Below are 18,438 nucleotides of genomic sequence, written 5' to 3'. Positions count from 1 at the left end.
CGGCCCTCGCCTGCGCTGCAGACGTGACCTTTTGATTTCTCGGGTAGAGTGTAAATTACATGTCGCCAGCATAAAATATTAAATCCAATTTATATTTAATTATTGATGTTATTATGTATTCTATAGTAATGGCAGCAGGAAAAAAAAAAAAAAATCCGCCCCGCCATTAAATAGCTCGGTTGCATTAGCAGCTTCTTGAGGTTAGATATCTTCCTCCGCTCCTGCTTAACGGTAAGATTGATGGGTATGGGGAAGTTTGTAAATAGTCTTCCAGAAATATTTTATCTGATTATTGTACCTATAAAAGGGAGCGGGGAGGGGGAAGAAGGGGCCTTTTTAAACCGCTACTAATTATTTGCTCGGCTAAAGGGCAAACAGCGAGGCAGCCTCTAATGCTCTGCAGCAGCCCCGCTGGAGGTCGGCCGCTCCGCCGGCCCCCGAGGCCGAGGCGGGCGATGGAAACCATCCTGGGTTTCGGGAAAAAAAAAAGGAAAAAAAAAGGACAGTGGAGAACCACAGTGGTTTTTCCAGCTGAGATTTAACCAGTCTGTTAAACTTCAGTTTGACATTTTTACTAAAATATTAATCAATTCTCTTTCGCCTTGATTAGCGCTCCTTTTCTTCCCATATATATATTTAATGGCAACGCGGTGCGAGGCGCGCGGCGCGGCGTTGCTTTGGTTTCGGTGCCGTTGTCCTCACGCCCGGTGGAAATGATTTACGGGCCTCCAGGACGGCCCGATGCTGGAGGGGGGGGAATAAATAAAAAAAATAAAAAAAACCATCCGAGCTCCCGCCAAGCGCCGCCGGATGGATCCCGCCGTCCTCCGGCCCCGGGGCGCAGCGCCCGCGTCCCCATCCGGGGCGCTCGGCTCCCCGGCGCAGCACAACAAAAAAAAACATTATCCCCCCCCTGCCCACGCTTAAAACCCAAACCAGTAGCCCAAACGGAGCGGCTCCGATCCGAGGAAAGCGAGAAGAAGTCATGAATCCGGGTGGCGGCGGCAGGGTGACAGTCTCGGGGACCGGCCGGGCCGCAGGGCCGGGGGGGACGGTGCACCCGCACCGCCGGCCCCACAAGTCCCGGGGCTTCGCCGGCCGCTTTCCCGCTGCCGCCGGGGCCGCCGGGCTCGGCATTAAGGATGGTAATAACGAGAGCGAGCGCGGCATCGCGAGCGCAGCCAGGGAGCCCAGCGCCGGCTCGCGCCGCCCTCCGAGGACGGACGCGGGAAGCTGAACTGCTTTCGCGCCAAAAATAAGCCGATTTGGTTAACCCGTCAAAAAACGCCGCCGCCCTGGCAGCCCGCTCCTATGGGAGAGGGAGCAGCGCTGATCTGGGAAAACGCTTCCTCCAGGAGCCGGCCTGTCCCACGGGAAAGGAAACTCCTGGGCACCTTTTCCTCCCACCTCGTGCAAGGAGCTGGCGCCGCTGTGAGCCGTGGTGGCCCCCGCCACCGCCGGAGCCGGCAAATCCCCGATTCCCACCGGCCCCGGAGGTGCCGCAGGTGCTCATCCCCCCTTGGATCACACCGACTCCGGGCTTCGCCCCAGCACACCCCAAGGGGGTCGGAGCACCGGCCGGATTGCGCCATGGTGCCGGTCCTGACGCCGCCGGCTGCCGGCCGATGCCCCTCGGCCCCTCGGCCCAGTTTTGGGCCGTTCCCGTGCCGCCGGGCTGCCTCCAGCACGCGGATGCAAAAGGCAGCGGGACGGCGGGGGACGCCGGCGGCTCCGACAGCCAGGCCGACCTGCTCGGGAAACCCGGAGAGCCGGGCGGGAAGGCGCGAGGCGCCGGCGTTTGGGTTTTTTCCTTTTTTTTTTGCCCTCTTGGCGGCTCTGCCGCGCTTCCAAAGTTGGGAAAAAAGTACGAAGTAGCAAGAAGGGGGGAGGGAGGGAAAAAAAAAATCAGATTGGGCAGATACGTAAATAAACTCCATTTTTTGGGGCTTGACGGCGCTCCAGAACGGAAGAAGGGGGAGAGAGCAGAAGGAGAGAAGAAATTCAAAGACAAGAAAATTGGAAATTGTGAACAACAACAGCGAGGAAAAAAACAACCCAAAACAAAACAAAACAGCAAAAAGCAGGGGAAGGCGCCGGGAGGGGGAGGCGGGCGATGCCGGGACTGCCGGCCCCGCAGCACCGTGTCCCCGGGCGCCGCGGCGGCGGCGGATGCGGGCGCCGGAGCAGGAACAGGTTTGCAGAAGCGGCGCCCGCCGAGGCGCAGCCCGGCCTCGTGGTTTTGCCGCTTATCCGGCGCCCGAAACGCGCCCCGAATCGCCTGGCCCTGCACCGGCCCCCGCCGAGGGTTTCCTAGCCCGGGCGGCCGCTGCTCCCCGCCAAGCTCTCCCCAAAAATCCCCCTCGGTTAAGCGCCTTTTTTGCAAGGCCGAACGCCCCACGCGGGCGTTTTCGCTCGGGTGCATTTACGATCTTGCACGAAGGGCTCAACGCACCCCCCCGAAAAGGGGGGCCGCTTTCGCACCCCCCCCCGGCCCCCACCGGCTCGGGGGCTCGACGCGAGCGCGCGGCTCCGGCGGGACCCACCGCGGCCCCTCCGCGCCCCCCTCCGCCGAAGCTTCGCCCTGTTCGGCAGCCGCTCGGCTTCATCCTCCGAGTGTCAAATTGGTTTTAAATGGTTCTAATTATAACCAGGAAGTTTTAAAGCGTGTGGGCGGAGAGGAATGCAGCAGATTAATTTAATAGCAGTTACCCCGGCACAATAGTCCTCCAATTAAGCGTTCTTTCGGGCTGCTTGGTTTTTTTCCTTCTTCTTCTTCTTCTTCCCCCTGTTAATAATAAATGTCACAAATGAGAACAGACATATTACTTCATCAGACGCTTTGGCGTATCTAGTCGCCGAAAGCCTTTTGTGCAGAAAGAGTAGCTGAAAGGGTAATTTTATAGGGCTTAGCACTCACTTAACGCTCGCGGGGCCGAAGGGGGGTCTGGGCCCGCGCGTGGGGCGCTGCACCTGCCCGCGCCGCAGCCGAGGGGAGCCGCCGCGCGGACGCCCCCCCGGGGGACGCGGCTTCGCCATCAGACGGCGTTCGGGGGGTTTGCGGGGGTCCCGGCACGCGCAGCCCTCGGCGGCAAGGGGAGGCGCTGTGCCGCTCCGGCAGGGACGCGGCCCCCGCTCCGGCCCCCGGCCCAGCGCGCCGGCGGACGTGTCGGCTTGCAAGCACTGGCTGACGTCGCCCCAAATCCGGCTTCTTTGCGCCTCGGGCATGAGTTTGGCAGATGCGATATTGAGCCGCTGCCTGGAGAGACTTTGCCGCCCGGGAACGGCGCGCGGGAGCTGAGCAGGGAGATTTATCGTTTTACTTCCGCGGTTTCCCAGATAGTTTATGACACCGGCCTAATAACTCCCAAACCAAAAATCTTCATTGATCAGGGGCAAACGCGACGTTATCCCGCCCCCGCGGCCCGGCCAGGGCCATGTCCGTGTCCGTGCGTCCGTCCTCGCCGCCGGCACCTGTCCGTCCTCGCTGCCCGGCTTCGGGCACGTCGCGAACGCCGGCGTCGCGTGAGCGTCGCCCGCGGGGGCGGGAGGCGGGCGGCAGCGCCCGGGGGCGACGGCGGGACCCGGGGCACCACGACCCCCCCCCGGCGCCCCGGCCCGGGCACAGGGCACGCCGGCGGCCGCATTTCGGCGCTCCGTGCCATAAACCCGCTCCATTTGCGATGCGCGGCTAACGACCGCGCTGCCGCCACGCAGGAAATGCCGCGAGGTTCCGGCTTTTAAGGGAGAAGATCCGAGCAGGCGGGAGCTGGCGAGCCGAGGGAAACGGCCGGGGCCGCCGCCAGGGCACCGAATCCCGAATAACTCCCCCCCAACCCGACCCCGCTCCTCGCGGCCGGTGCAAACCCTCGCCGCGGCGGCAGCTCCGCGGGCGGGAGCCTGCGTCGATGCAATTAGGATCGTTGCTGCAGGGGCGACCATTTAGCTGAAACTCTAAGCCGGCCCTGCAGTAATTTGGCTGCGGAGGAATTGATTTTGACCATCAGCACTTTCTCATTTTCAATAGAGTCAGGCCGTAACCAGGTTAATCGCCGTTAAGCGCATTACCCAGGTGCTTTTGGCTCTGCAGCCCAATGATTATGTGTCTGATCTGAAAGATTGTAATTGCAACCCGACAGGACACAAACATGAGCCCGTGATGGAAAGGAGCGGCGCTGAGGGAAAACCGTCGTCTCCTCCACCTAAAAACCCGACAAGCTTCGCTTCCCCCCTTGCCAGGTTTCTCCGTGACGAGCGCCAAAGCAGCGTATTCGGTCCGTCCCGATAAACGGGCTCTGCTGAGCCCGCTCTTCCAGCGCTCCGCTATGGCCTCCATCCCGCTGGAGCTAAGGCCTTCGCTGCAAGTCGGGTTTGGTCCTACGCGAGCTTTAGGCCTGGTTTTCCTCCCGGCTATGGAGCGATAGAGTTACTACACCAACATCTCAGGCTTTATTGGAAAACCCTCGCCCCAGAGCAGCCCTGCTGTTCGCACAGGGATTCCCAGGGTGAAGGGGCATCCCTCCTCCAGTCCCGACCCCCCGGCATGGGCGCCTGGCAGGCACTGCTGGACGCCACCTCGTTTTCCAACTTTTGCCAAGGGGAAAAGGGGAGTTTAGCTCACTCCTGAGATTTCCGGGAGCGGGATGGCTGCAGGGGCTGCTCCAGGTGCACCCCTGCCCGGCCGAGGGGGTCCGGCCCCTCCGCTATCACCCCCAGGGAGGGCCCGGTCCCAGGAGCCGGCAGAGCCTCGTCCCCAGCCCTGCCCGCGCCTTATCGCTCTGGATCCTCCCGATGTTGGCGCTCTTCCGCTTGTAAAGCACCTTTCGGCACGAAACCGGATGGAGCGCGGCAGCTGCAGCGCAGCACGGGGCCGGGCGGCGCGGCCGCCGGGCAGGAAGGGGAAGCGGCTCCGGCAGCGGCGGGGAGCGCGCCGGGGAGCGGGGCGCGCGGGGGAGCCGGGATCGCGGCACCGCCGGCCGTGCGGCACCGCCGGCCGCAGCCCCAGCACACGCACCTCGCCGCGCCGGCACGCGGGAGCCCGTGCGGCGGGGCGCCCGCGGGAGACGGGCACCTCGCCGCGGGGCAGGGAGGGCCCGGGGCGGCGGGAGGGCGACAAGCGCCGACGTTTTGGGGAGAGATGCTGAGCGATGAAGCGATGGGTTTGGCCTGGCAATACCTTCCCTTCCACCCCCCCCTTTTTTTTTCGACAGCTATAAAGAAACAAGAAGGTTCTCAGGACTCGGCTATCCAAACGCGGCGGAAACATCCTGCCGGACAGCATGGGCTCGCCCCTCGGCCCCCCGACACCAGCATTGCTGCTGCCACGGTGGATGTGAGATACCCAGGGCCGCTCCCCCGCCGCCCCTCGACCAGCATCTTCCCCTTTGAAAAGGACAAATATAACCGAGATGAGTCAGTTCCTCCGAGCTCCCAGCCCCTGTACAATATGTAACTGGAATTTTTCATTTCGGCACTGCAGGGGAGGCACGACTGGAGAAGACAATGGAGTCAGCTACGACCCAAAAAAGCTGTGCCAATTCTGCGCGCATGAGAAATAAAAACATTTTTTAATCTAAAAATAAATTAACTGTAAGTGACAGCAAGAGCAGCTCTGCATGTACTCACTGTCAGCCTGCGCAGGATTGGTCCCCGCTCCTCTGCACGAGGTGGGTTTGGGTAAATTCCCTGTTCTTTCCGGCCAGGTTGTGATTTCCAATAGCAGCACAGCACAGGGGAGGCACTCAGCACCTGCACCAGGAGCTGGGCTCACTGCGTTGGCATCGGACCCAGAAGAGAATCCACAGAAGCCAGGGAAACCTCTTGGGTTTATTTTATAACTGCATTACGGCAGCGAGGAGGGAAAAGAGGCTCCACCAAGCTCCAGACTTGGCTGGGCCAAGGCACTGCACAAACCCATAAAACCATCCAGCTTCCCGTGATTAAATAAAAGCGTAGGCCGGCCAGCAAAGCCTTGACGTCCCCACTTTGCAGGGGGGCAGCTGAGCTGTGGCTGTCCCAGCGCCACGGAGCAGAGCGAGCTGGCTCCTAACGCACATTTTGGGGAGACGTAGGCCAATTTCCACAGCTGCTGCAGGCTTTCGCACCCCGAGAGCCAGGCCAGCATCCTTCCCTGCTCCCCAAAACCCCTCTCCGATCCCAAGCACAGTGACCAGTTCCCATAAGTGGGGGAGCGAGAGATGGGCACCAAAGCCGAGCACCGTCCTGGGGTGCGTGAGAGAGAGAGGCAAAAACACCCCCCTCGCTCCATTGCGCTTGCAGCTCTCCTCAGAAGCCGAGCGTGAGGATAGGGACAAGGCAGGTGACAAGGGACACCCCCAAACCAAACCATGTCGGGACAACCCTCTCCTTTTTCTTAAGACGCTGTCAACACGGCTATATAAAATCCTACCCGTCTCCCATTCTTTGCTCCGGTCTGCTCTCTTTTACAGTGCTGGCATCACTAGGTTTGGGGTTTTTGGGGTTTTTTTTTTTCCTCGACTTGACTCCTTGCTGGGTAACACTGAAACTTGAGGGCTATTTGATATTTTTAATCACTCCGCATGCATCAGAGTTTGGCAGCGGAAGAAAGTGAAGTTAAAAGAGAACAGAGACAGCTGGTGTTTGCCAGGGCTGCCTGCCGTTTCCACAAGCCCTCATCGCTTGTGCTGCGTTTCCCTCTGCTGGAAAGTCACAAGCTGAAGCTGACAAGGTCAATTTAGAAAAGTATCATTTGCCAGCAGTTCTCAACCTTCTGGGGTTCGGATCGTCTCTTCAAAGAAAAACGAAATTCCTGAACTCTTTTACCTTTACTGTACAAGTAAGCGTAAAGATGGTATACATGCATTTACCCTTCACATACACATAGATGTATTTGCGTGAGCATGTAAATATTATTGATAAACCCTTATAATACATCTACATCTGATTTTGCTAGAAGATCCTGGCAATTCCAACAACGTTATGGAAATTTTTCCTTTCTTTGCTCTGAACTTGAAGCAAAAGTTTTATCACTTTGTTTCCTCTTTTGTGAGAGCTGCAACTTTCCCTCTGAAGAAAACCTGTCATGGGTAACCTGATTTCCAGTGGGTCCAAAGGGGACAACCAGCACAGACAGAAGGACACGCAATAATTTGGTTTCTTATCCCACTCCAGACTCTCTGCCACGGATCTCTGGCCAGTGCTTCCAGGTAAAGCGATGCACAGTGGAGTTTATCCAGTTCATGTGCTGCTTCCCTATTTGGAACAGAAGGTTTGCATCATCCAATTGATTCCTTGGGGGAAAAAAAAAGAAAAAAAAAAAGGTTGATTAACAGTGTTTATTAAACCATAGAGTAATTTCAAGCCCACAGTAGGTTGCCCGCACAGACATTAACGTCTGGAAGACAAGAGAAATGCGCAGCTTGCTTTCCAGCCGACTCCAGGATGCAGCGACAAGGCTTTAAATCTGTCTCCACAGAGAAAACAGGGAGTCGCTGCTTTTCACCCGTTTCTCCTCGGCACACCAAAACAAAGCCCGTAAAGCCCAAACCGCGCGTGCGCAACGCCGACTCCGGGGCGATCCGGGGCTCATCCCAAACCCCACGGCGCCAACGGGGGGGAGACGAGGGGAGACGAGGGGAGGCCGCCGCCACGGGGCCCACGCGAGAGACGCGACCAGGAGACGAAAGTGAACAGGCCCCGAAACCCTGCTTGTCTCCAGCCGGGGGCCCCCGGGCCTCGACACCGGCAGCATCGGCGAGGGGGTTAATTTAATTGCGGGGGTTAATTGCGGGGGGTTAATTGCGGGGGAGGCCTTGGCGCCGAGCAGGCCTGGTCTTCGCCCCCGGCCTGGTTTGGGCCCAGGCCGGTTGGGGCCTGTGGCGGGGCGGCGGGGCCAACCTCGCCCTGGCCACTGCCGGCTCCGGACCCTCCCGGTCCCCGGGACCGTTCGTGGTAAAACCGGGCCCGGGCGGCCGCCGAGAGCCGCGTCGCCCCGCAGCGGCTGCAGCCCCCGGCGCCGCCATCCCGCCCGCCCGCCCGGGGGCGCCCCAGCCCCGCCTCGGCCGGAAGTGCGCCGCGGCGGCGGCGGAAGCGGAAGCGCTCGGCGTGCGAGATGGCGGAGCTCGGCGGGCTGGGGGTTCCCGACGACGGGGTGAGGAGGAGGCGGCGGCGGCGGGGGGACGGGAGGGGAGGGGGCTCTCCCATTCCCCCCCGGTGCCGGTGGCTGAGTGCGGGCTGTTTCAGGGCTCGTCGGGCTCGGAGGACGAGGCGGGGCCCTGCGCGGCGGCGGCGGCGCAGAAGCGGGAGGAGCGGCTGCGCAAGTTCCGCGAGCTCCACATGAAGCGGGTAGGCGGCGGCGGCGGGGCCGGGGCAGCTCGCACGGGTGTTCCCCGCCGGGCGGGAGGTGAGCGGGAGGGGCCGAGAAGGCGCTGGGGGCCGTTACCGGCGTGTCCGGCGGGAGGGTGGCGAGGGGACGGGGCCGCCTCTCCCCGGTGGTGCCCAGCGGCAGGACGGGAGGCAGCGACACAAGGTGAAACTCGGGAGAATCCAAACGTTTCTCATTGCCACTTAATGCTGTTTGATTTTGTCCTGTCCAGCACACGCAGGTGGCACAGATTCATTAATGTTTTGCCAAATACACAGTGTTTTACACAGTACAGACTTTGATAGGAAATCTAAGGCGTGACCCCTCTGCACAGATGATCTCCCTTAATCATCTGGGGTCCGCTCTCTGAGATTTCTGTGATCCGGTATTGCAACACGTCTCTAGACTTTAGAAACAAACTGTTGTGTTCCCAGAATGAGGCTCGCAAGCTGAATCACCAAGAAGTCGTGGAAGAAGATAAAAGACTTAAGTTACCAGCAAACTGGGAAGCAAAAAAAGCTCGACTGGAATGGGAACTGAAGGTGCAGGAAAAGAAGAAGGTGAGCAAGGACAGTTATGTTTTTCTGTAGCCTTGTTAAGCCTCAGTGCAACTACTTGTGAAGTTGGATCTGTCTTCACAGTGGCTATAGTTTTTTCGAGAGCTTGTATGTAGTTACTGCAAAAGATCTGTATCAGGCATGTTACATACATACAAATTTGTGTCCTGCAGTAGAGGCTGACTGGACTGACTGGTGATCTAGATAACTATAAACTTGTGACTTTAGTCTACCAAGTTTGGTCCTTGGACACCATCCTCTTGTTAAAACTCAAATATTACTTGTGCTGCATTAGGAATGTGCTGCAAAAGGAGAAGATTATGAGAGAGTTAAACTATTAGAGATCAGTGCTGAGGATGCAGAAAGATGGGAGAGGAAAAAGAAGAGGAAAAATCCAGATCTAGGATTTTCAGGTAATGACTTAGTATTTGTATGTGTTCTTAATGAATAACTTTTACTAGTATTTCACCTACAACTGAATCATGAAATAAAAGCATCCCCTTAACGGTAACTCATTTTCTTCTAAAGATTATGCAGCTGCTCAGTTGCGCCAGTACCAGAGGTTAACCAGGCAGATCAAACCTGACTTGGAGCAATATGAGAAGCTGAAAGAGCAGTAGTAAGTTTGATTTCAGTAACCTTGGTAATACCTAGACTGGAAAATTCAGGATTCCAAATGCTTAAAACTAACTCCTGTCAGCAGATATATTCAATGTGTATTCTCAGATGCACTGCACTATAATTAGCCTTTTAACATGATCTTAAAATGCAGTCTACCTGACAATCTACCCTGTACAATGCTTGTTTCATTAGGTAAAAAGCTGGTATTGTTGAACTGATGCCAATATACTTCTTTCTTCAAAAATCAGTAATACTGAGTTTAAAGCAATATTTTGCCAATTAGACTAAATATGTAAGTAGATTATATTTGAGTTGCTTAGAGAAATTTTTTTCAGCAGTCTGCAGTCATTTAAAACAACAGATTGACCAACAGATTAGAATTTTCCAAACAAATAAGTGTTTAATGTAAATGCTGGTTTCTGTATCTTGGGGGGGGGGGAGAAGGGGGAAAGGGGGCTACTGTCTCTTAAAGTAATTAGCAGGGATTTTATTTTTAATATCAAAATATCTCACCTGCATCTAAGACTCCTATAGTTACACAAATGAGTCAAATGCCTTGAAATCTTAAATAAAAGATCAAACAAAATCAGCAAAGTCTTAAACAGTTCAATACGATTATTGTAAACTGCTGCTTTGTTCCCCTTGTGCAGTGGGGAAGCACTTTACCCGACATCAGACAGTCTTCTTCATGGAAGTCATGTGCCAGCTAAAGAAGGGATTGATAGAATGGTTGCAGATCTTGAAAAACAGTAAGTAAATTGTAAGATTTAAGGAAAGGAACCTTTGGAGGTCACCACCTTCTCAAAGCAGGACTAACTTCTTGACCTTCCCCTACTTTTTCAAGGGTACATTTGATGGAGTAGAAACCCCTTCATCCAGTTTGATAGGCAAGTGATTTCTTTAGAAAGATGCTGCTGAAAAACAGCCATCCTCCTTGGGGTTTTTTGGTTGATTTTCAGTACAAGTAAAGTGGTAGTTGCCAAACAAAAAGAGATGGAAAAGACCTGATCTAAAGCTGGACTGACTTGTCTTCATTGCCTCAGTATTTTAGAACAGTGAATGTGCTTTTATAATTTTACTATCATAGAATCAGTATGGCCAAAGAAAGTTAGGAATAATGCTATAATATTCCAGTACTTTTATGTACATTTTGTGGAACTAAGAATATAGCTGTTATAAGTAGTGATTATCATTTCCTTTCAGTTTTTCTCACCAATTCTCAGGCAAACTTAAAACAGCATTCTAGTATTTATCACTTAAACATAGCAACTTCTGCTGTTATTTCATCTATAGAAAAAGAACTGGCTAGGTTGAAAAGGTTGGTGGTAACGAGTACTACTAAGTCTACAGGATTCATCCACAGGTCTTCAAACACTAATATTTGTCTTACAGAATTGAAAAACGTGAAAAATACAGTCGAAGACGTCCTTACAACGATGATGCAGATATTGACTACATTAACGAGAGAAATGCCAAGTTCAATAAGAAAGCAGAGAGATTCTATGGGAAGTACACAGCAGAGATTAAGCAGAACTTGGAGAGAGGAACAGCAGTCTGAACTGCCATCTCCAGTGAAGTGTATGATACTACAGCCCTTTTATCTTTATTAGAAAAGTTTGGTATAAAGATATTAACTTGCATCAGAAAATCTTTGTAGGCTTCCTCATATTAAGCAATGTAAAATCTATTGTAGTGTAACATTGTATAAATGCTTCAATAGTAACAACTTCAGCTGTATATAGCTTTTAATTGCAGAAACAGCCAGCTCTTTCACTGTCATGCTTTAAAGATAAAAAATAAACTATTACCACTCAGTTTAGAGTGAAGCATGTCTCTACTTCTCAGTATCTGAAGAGCAGCAAAGTCCCTCAAGAGTGCTTCAGGAATGCATGTTACCTTTCTGTGAAAGGGAAGTTACACAAAGCTCTGATGTGCTTGAGCTTGGAGTTCTTCCATCAGCAGTGCCTGGATGGTGCGGACAGCCCTACTACTGGGGCAACAAAAAGGCCTTTTCCCACCTCAGAGGGGAAGGAATATGGACAATTCTTAAGAATTCAAATTGCTGCAAAATATGTCACCTTTATGTTTGGTAGTGTGGTCTTAGCAATTCTGTGGAAACACTGAATTCTTGAGGTAGCTGCAACAATTCCCACTCTGCTACTACTACTCTAAACACTAACTACTCTGCACTCACACTTCATGAAAAATAAAGCCTGTAAGTGACTAACAGTCCTTCATTGATTTTGCTTGAATGAAGGTAGGGAAATTTCTATTCCTTTTCAGGCAAGAAGAGCCCTCTTCCTTACAAGAGGAAAACTGCTTTTCAACTGTCTACAAAATAGAAGTTCTAGGCCTAGATCTACAACAGCACATGTTTAGATAATTACAGCTGTAAGCCTGCTTTTAATGTAAAACCTGTAACTCTTCTACTTCACACCAAGTTCACACCCAGACACATTCTTGCACACAAGCAGCAAGCTGATCAATCGAGACAAACAATCAGCAGAATGTCAAGTTGTGACACACAACAGGCAAGAGAGGTGACCAGACACATCTTCCTAAGAAGGCATTACTCATTTTTCTGGACAGTCTCCTCCTCCCCTCAAATACAGAACAGCTACCCTCTCCTTTGTTTATGCACTTCTCTTTACTTCCCAGAAAAGCTAGTGTGTACAGACTACCTCATGGCCCTGTGTCTTAACACAGCTATTTAATTTCTTAAAGAAGCTTTCACAGTGGAGTAGTCAAGTTTATTGTACTAGCCTTTTATTTATTTTTTACACAAGATCCAGTTTAACTGATTACTCCCCAAAACCACCACAGAAGATTATGCAATAACCTGTTTACTTGATTGCATACTTTTCTCCATAGAGTTAAGGTCTTGGTGCAGCATGGAGGCAAATGCATGACACTGCTGAATTCTGAAGCTTCTGATCAGCTGGACATGGCCCTGTCCCAGTACTAGACTTATACAGCTCATCCTAATGTAGCCCCTCCAGCTAACCTTACTAAGTATGTGCTTCCTGCTTTACGTAATGTGCTTTTAAAAGTTGTTTTAAAGCAGCCTACATCAAAATACAGGCCTGCATTAACTCACATTTAAGATTAGAAGTCAGTCAGTAGAAGTGACAGTTTCTCAGGTGCAGCACTTCCAATAGATGGAATGATCATGGCTTCACATATGGCAGTCATTTATGTAACACAAACTTTCCACTTGTAGAAGGGTATTTAGGGAAGTTCCCCTAGAGGCCCTGAACTAGCCACAGCCTAGACAGTATTTTCGATACAAAGGCCCACTCTCAAGATGATGCAAAAATTATGTTCTGTTGCACTTTGTCTTAATAGTATGGTGACTAACTGAAAGCTAAAACTGTAAATACTCACTTATACAGGACTCAAAACTATGAACAGGATATGTGAACTTATTACCACACACAGGTCTAGTACTTGACACATTGAGAAGCCAGTGCAAAACTAAAATTTATTTACTTGAAGTAAACAGTTAAACAATATAATTCAAGTGTTCAAAATAACAGTTACTGAACTACTGTTTAGAAAAGTTACCCACCTGAAAGCTCTAGTCCATTAAATCAATACAAAATATTTACAAATTTACACAAGCTTCCCATCTGTGGCTTCTGGGTCACTGTGTTCTATATCTGAAAGAGAAACCTAAGATTATGAAATTAAGTATCTGAAAATAAATACTGAGTATTAACAAGTCTTCAACCTGATCAGAAAACTTCAAACCTCACTACTGAAGTATGTATAATCTGCAGTTTTTGAGAGACAGCAAGTAAAATATGCTAGCGTGCCCGGAACAGTGCACTTTTAGGCGAGAAGTTTAAAAACTTGTTCTCCTCCTTCTTGATAGGAACCCATTGCCCATAGGGACTTCCCTTTTTGTCATCTTCTCTTCCTGGAGAGATTGCTATCTCTTTAACAGCATGACTTGCTGGCTTCTGTAGTACTGGTTTTGCCATTGTATTCTGGAAAAGAAATTACCTTTAAAAATGCTAGAAAGAGAATGAACATACTACTAAGATCTGTCAGCTGTTTTATATTGACAAGACAAATGCTTTCTTTCCAGCTTACAGGAGACCTTAAAACTATTAAGTATCAACTATTTATACTTAGTTGACACAGGATTCAGGAAAGTTGCCCCTCCCCCTGTTCTGTATTACTGAATTATATCCAGACACATAACTTTAAATAAATTCTGGGGTTGACCAGTTCTGGCAAATACTCTTGAGTCTACAGTACAGACTTCCAACTTTACTGTTTACATTTCAATGCTTATTTTAAGTCACAACCATTTTAACACATTGCTGTGGTACAGTACGCTACTAAAGTACTGTACTAGCTCTTCCAAGAAAGTAATTATCAAGCCATTAAATCCAATTTGTTACCATGACTAAGATCCTTAAGTTGACATCCAACGCTGGAGAAGAGTCTAGTATTCCATCCCTCCTGTATTAGGCTATGTGAGGAAAGCACACTTACGTTAGGGCTGAAAGAAATGCTTCTCTGTACGGTAGCTCTCTCCATTCCACTTCTGGCTACATCTTCTGTCAGTCTTCCCAGTTGCTAGAGAAGAGCACACACAGCTTAAGTGGAAGGATACGTTACTCTATGCAAGTTAAGGCAGTCAGAGAGCATTAACTTTCCAGTAAGGTTGTTTCAGGTATTTACATCAAAAGCAGCTGTGAGCTACCGAACATGTAAACAGATCAGCACTGAGCTCACTTTGAAACACTTAGTATTTTATTAATATCATTGTGTCGATTCACATGTGACCTGATATCCATGCGCCAGTGACAGTTTTAAAGAGGATTCAAATTACTTAAGCATGGACTGCAGTATCATGAAATGTAGTGTTAAAGCAAGTTGCATTAAGTTCTGCACATCGATCCTGCACAGCTTTGGATAATGACAATAAACTTATCTGCAAGTGATGCAGGCCTCTTCTTCTGTACTCTCTCAACATCTGGAATATATTGCATATATTATGAAAGGGATGCCTGTACCATTTCTTTGTCTAAGAAACCCTTAGTAAATTTACTTCAATTTGAAATAGCAGCATCTGATAGATGTAACAGTTATTGCAATTTTGTATTCAGCACGAATCAGATTAACACACCATTATAACAGAGTGAAACTAAAGTTCAGTTTAAACTACTTGACTTTTTCCCCTCCCTTAAGTTCACATCAGCTATAGCCCACAAGTCCCTTAATTACCAATAGATTTTCTTCATCAATGTCTGGAACCATATTCATGATTTCTATAAGACAGAAATAAAGTATGTAAAATGCATTGTGTGCTTGGGTATGTAATTTCTGGGAACAGTTTGTTGCACATGAAAAGCTTTGAACAGTTAAAGATTAACCTTTACAAAAACCTACTCAGTGGGTTTGGAAAGCAGATCCCTTGTTTTAGGTCAGAAACATATAGACTAGTCTAAGAAAGCAATCTGTAATACCCTATTAGAAGAATAACTGCAAAGAATAAACTACATTCATCTCTTTCCTAACTTATCATTACTAAAGGCTGCACGTACTCAAGGGGTCAACCACTTCTGGGATTCCAAGGTACTCTTCCAGCCTAAGCAAGTCTACAATGGTTTTTGGCATTCTGGTAAATCTGAAGTTTTCATTCAAGAGCTTGAATCCTCAATCACAAACTCCACAGCTAGAACTATTGCTTCTTCATGCAGACCACAAATTATCGTGTTTACCTTTTCATTGGGAATACTCCAGTTCATGCTTACCTCAGCTGACTCTCCAAAATTTTCATGCTTTGGCCTTTCATTATTTATCTCTTTGGAGGGGCTAATGACCTTCAAGCTTGCTGGCAAGACAATGTCATCTGTCCCCAGGGCTTTTGCAGCATTAGCTTTTGCAATTTCCAGGAGCTCCCTCTTCTCTACAAGAGAAAAAGTGTCATTTTCTTGTGTTTAAATCAACATGTACCTACTTTTACTAGCCTAGGAACTGCAGGTATACTAACAAAGCACTTTTCTAAGTATCAGCACTGAACAATTTTGATCAAAACTTGGGAAGTTTAGCTTCAATTTAAGGGCTAAGAACATACTCCAAGTTATTTATTTACATATAGCTTTTTATATATTTTTATAATCATGTGGAGATTTCTTCCACATTGCCATTATCAGTTATGTTCTCTAAAGCAAATCTATAGGTTAGAATTTGACCAGCTAGCATAAATAGTACATTGTTAAATTCTCACATACAGTGAAACTCATTAAAAAAAAAAAAGTACCTTTTTCACTCAAGTGTAGAGGTGATCTACTACGAGATCTTGTTCGTGATCTGCTTCTCCAGCTCCTGTAAGCCTCAGTATATATAGTTCGCCCAAATCCATAGTATCTTTGGCCTCTTGAATGTGATCTGCTTCTTGAATAGGGCCTTCTGTAATATGATCTTCCACGAGACCACGACCTGCTGCGTGATCTATACCTTGGAGGAGAACGGTAGTACCTCCTGTAGCGTGTGGTACGGTACCTGCTTCGGTACCTCATGTAGCCACGTGATCGCGACCGGCTTCTGGAATACGATCGAGAATATCTTCCATACCTTAGGGAATCATTTCTTCTAGCCCATGATCGTGATCTGGATCTAGACCGGCTCCAGCTCCTTGAAGAAGCTGAAGAGGAACTACTTGAACTGGACTGTGAACTGTAAGACGATCTGCTAGATGACCTTGTTGATGACCTATCACAACTTCTTTTGGATCTCACACAAGAATCCCTTTTCTTAGGAGAGCTGAGGGTTAAATCATCCATGAAGTTTGTCATGTCATCAGTCTTTCTAACCTTCATTTTCTCCATGCAGGTACTGGAAGTTGGCTCTGTTTTTACTGGTATTCTACAAAAGCCAGTTTCTGTTCCTGTTCAGAAGTAGGGGGCGAGAAACAGCCAGGTCATTTATACAGCAGCCACAAACAAACATTATGACAACCACAGGGAAACAGTTTAAGAGTAATTAAACACAATGACAATTCTCACCCAGTTTATCAGCATGTTTTACCTATGACACTTTTAGGTTTCATCATTTCCTCTCCTACAGCCCAGAGTCTTCTATATGAAAGAAAAAAGCTTCAATTTAAACCATGAGTAACTCTCTGTAGTATTCTGAGAAAAGGTTTGTGTGAGTTTTTAGTTTAATATCCTTCATTTAGTGTAAGCATACTTTTATGAAAAGGATATGAATTCATATTTTCTCAACAAAACATTCAAGGCTAGGCCAGACTATTCCAAATATAGTTTACTACCAAGGTACCTGCAGATGCAGAAGTCACATGCCTTCAAGGTCAGTATAAATTCAATAGTTCACTTCGGCAATTCTATAGAGATTAAGTAGCTATCTCAAATGTGTATATATATATATATATCTATCTCTCTCTCAAGTTAGAAAACTGCCACTTCAAGATCTTGACTATCATATTACAAGTTACCTCTGAACAGTACAGAATGTACATTCACATTCTATACAGCACGGGTTGCAAGCCACTGTTATAAAAGCTACTCTACACAATTTGTGAGAGATACAGCTAATGACTTATTAGATATGATTTGTTAAGAATGAAACACTACTTAAGGTTATATATTAATAAAAAAAAATTGCTGCCCTCCCTCCTTTAGTGGCAGCCATTTTACATATACAAAGGTTACTGCATCATAGGGAGCAACTGAAATAGGATGGTTACACAAGCTCCAAGTTACACCACTGCTTTACAGTTCAAGAAACCCCGCTTTACAATAAAATTTGTATTTGGTGCTCAGTGTAAACAAGACTTATCCAACAAGTCTTAAAGCCTTCTTATCAACGGCACCAAACAGCTACTACTAGAGGCAAGTTTCACTACCTCACTTGTGAGCATATGCCGAACTCACAACCGTTGTACAGAACTCAGTCAACACAAAACAGGCATTAATTTTGAGCTAACTCTCCCCAACATAACTAAGCTATCTAAATAACAATATTTTCAACATCACACAATACCGCAGCACATCACAGCTATCCTTATACAACTGCTCTTCACCTGCCAGCTTGTGTAAGCACTGCCCTCCGCACACCCCTCTGCATGAACACTAATGAGTGAATTCTGAGGAACTGTATTTTGCTCTGGCACTTACCGCTGGGGGCCGCCGGACATCCCAAGTGCTGGTTCCCCTGGGGAACCTGGGCGTTCCTGCAAGAGACAGAAACGTGAGGGGTCTGTTCGCCCGCCCCGAGAGCGGCCCGCACCCACTGTCCCCTGTCCCCCGTCCCCTCCTGCAGCCAGCCCGCACCCCCCGCAGCGCGCTCGGGACGGGCGAGTAACGGCCGCTGCCCCCCCCGCCAAACTGCCGCTTGTACGCGCGTCCCGGCACCCATCCCCCAACCCCTCCAGCCCCCCCCGGCTCCGAAGCGGGGCCCAACCCCATCGCTCAAAGCGCGGGCCCCGCTGACTCACCGGCTCCAGGCAGCCGGGCCCCCCCCGCACGGGTCCTGCTCCTGTGGCGACGCCTGAGGGGACAGCCCCGCTTCGTGAGTCACCCCCATCGCGGCGAGACAGGCTGGTCCTCCCAGGAAGCAAGCGGCGGCGCAGCCCTACAGAGCCCTCTGGCAGCGGAGCCCTCACAGAGCGCAGCGCAACCACTGAGCGCTCCCACCTCCCGGCAGCGACTGAGAACGACCGAGAAACTTCCAGAAAACCCTCCCCCCACTTACATAACGGAACCCACAGCGCATGCGCCGAAGGTGAACACCCCCCCCCCGTGCATGCGCAGAGTGAGCTTGGCGCGCGTGCGCAGCGGCCGCGGTCGCCCCACCCCCTTTTTCTGGCGCACGCGCAGAAGGACCCGCCCGCCGCCTGCCTGGCCCTAGTGGGCATGCGCGCAGCCGCCCCGTCTCATGACT

The 18,438-nt window shown here is 50.0% G+C and overlaps 2 protein-coding genes across 5 annotated transcripts; one reads left to right on the top strand and one right to left on the bottom strand.

Moving 5' to 3' along the window:
• Window positions 1-8,059: 8,059 nt before the first annotated feature.
• SYF2 (SYF2 pre-mRNA splicing factor) lies at window positions 8,060-11,333 on the top strand. Its single transcript, XM_067311567.1, has 7 exons — window positions 8,060-8,128; window positions 8,221-8,322; window positions 8,776-8,901; window positions 9,194-9,311; window positions 9,427-9,517; window positions 10,170-10,268; window positions 10,912-11,333. The coding sequence occupies exons 1-7, from the start codon at window positions 8,090-8,092 to the stop codon at window positions 11,075-11,077; spliced, it is 741 nt and encodes a 246-aa protein (XP_067167668.1). The 5' UTR covers window positions 8,060-8,089; the 3' UTR covers window positions 11,078-11,333.
• A 1,653-nt stretch (window positions 11,334-12,986) lies between these two features.
• RSRP1 (arginine and serine rich protein 1) lies at window positions 12,987-18,239 on the bottom strand. Of its 4 annotated transcripts, XM_013943315.2 has the most exons (6): window positions 17,993-18,231; window positions 17,673-17,728; window positions 15,797-16,423; window positions 15,288-15,442; window positions 14,023-14,106; window positions 12,987-13,508 (listed from the first exon to the last, which is right to left on the bottom strand). In XM_013943315.2, the coding sequence occupies exons 1-6, from the start codon at window positions 18,079-18,081 to the stop codon at window positions 13,326-13,328; spliced, it is 1,194 nt and encodes a 397-aa protein (XP_013798769.2). In that variant the 5' UTR covers window positions 18,082-18,231; the 3' UTR covers window positions 12,987-13,325. The 4 variants fall into 4 exon arrangements, 3 of the variants coding, with proteins under 3 accessions (XP_013798769.2, XP_013798771.2, XP_013798770.2); XM_013943317.2 differs by lacking the exons at window positions 17,673-17,728; window positions 17,993-18,231 and adding an exon at window positions 16,542-17,648; XM_013943316.2 differs by lacking the exon at window positions 12,987-13,508 and having other exon boundaries at window positions 14,030-14,506; window positions 17,993-18,239.
• Window positions 18,240-18,438: the final 199 nt, after the last annotated feature.

This window comes from Apteryx mantelli, chromosome 27 (assembly GCF_036417845.1).
Source record: "Apteryx mantelli isolate bAptMan1 chromosome 27, bAptMan1.hap1, whole genome shotgun sequence".
NCBI classification, from domain to species: Eukaryota; Metazoa; Chordata; class Aves; order Apterygiformes; family Apterygidae; genus Apteryx; species Apteryx mantelli.
This window is presented reverse-complemented; position numbering and strand designations above follow the sequence as displayed.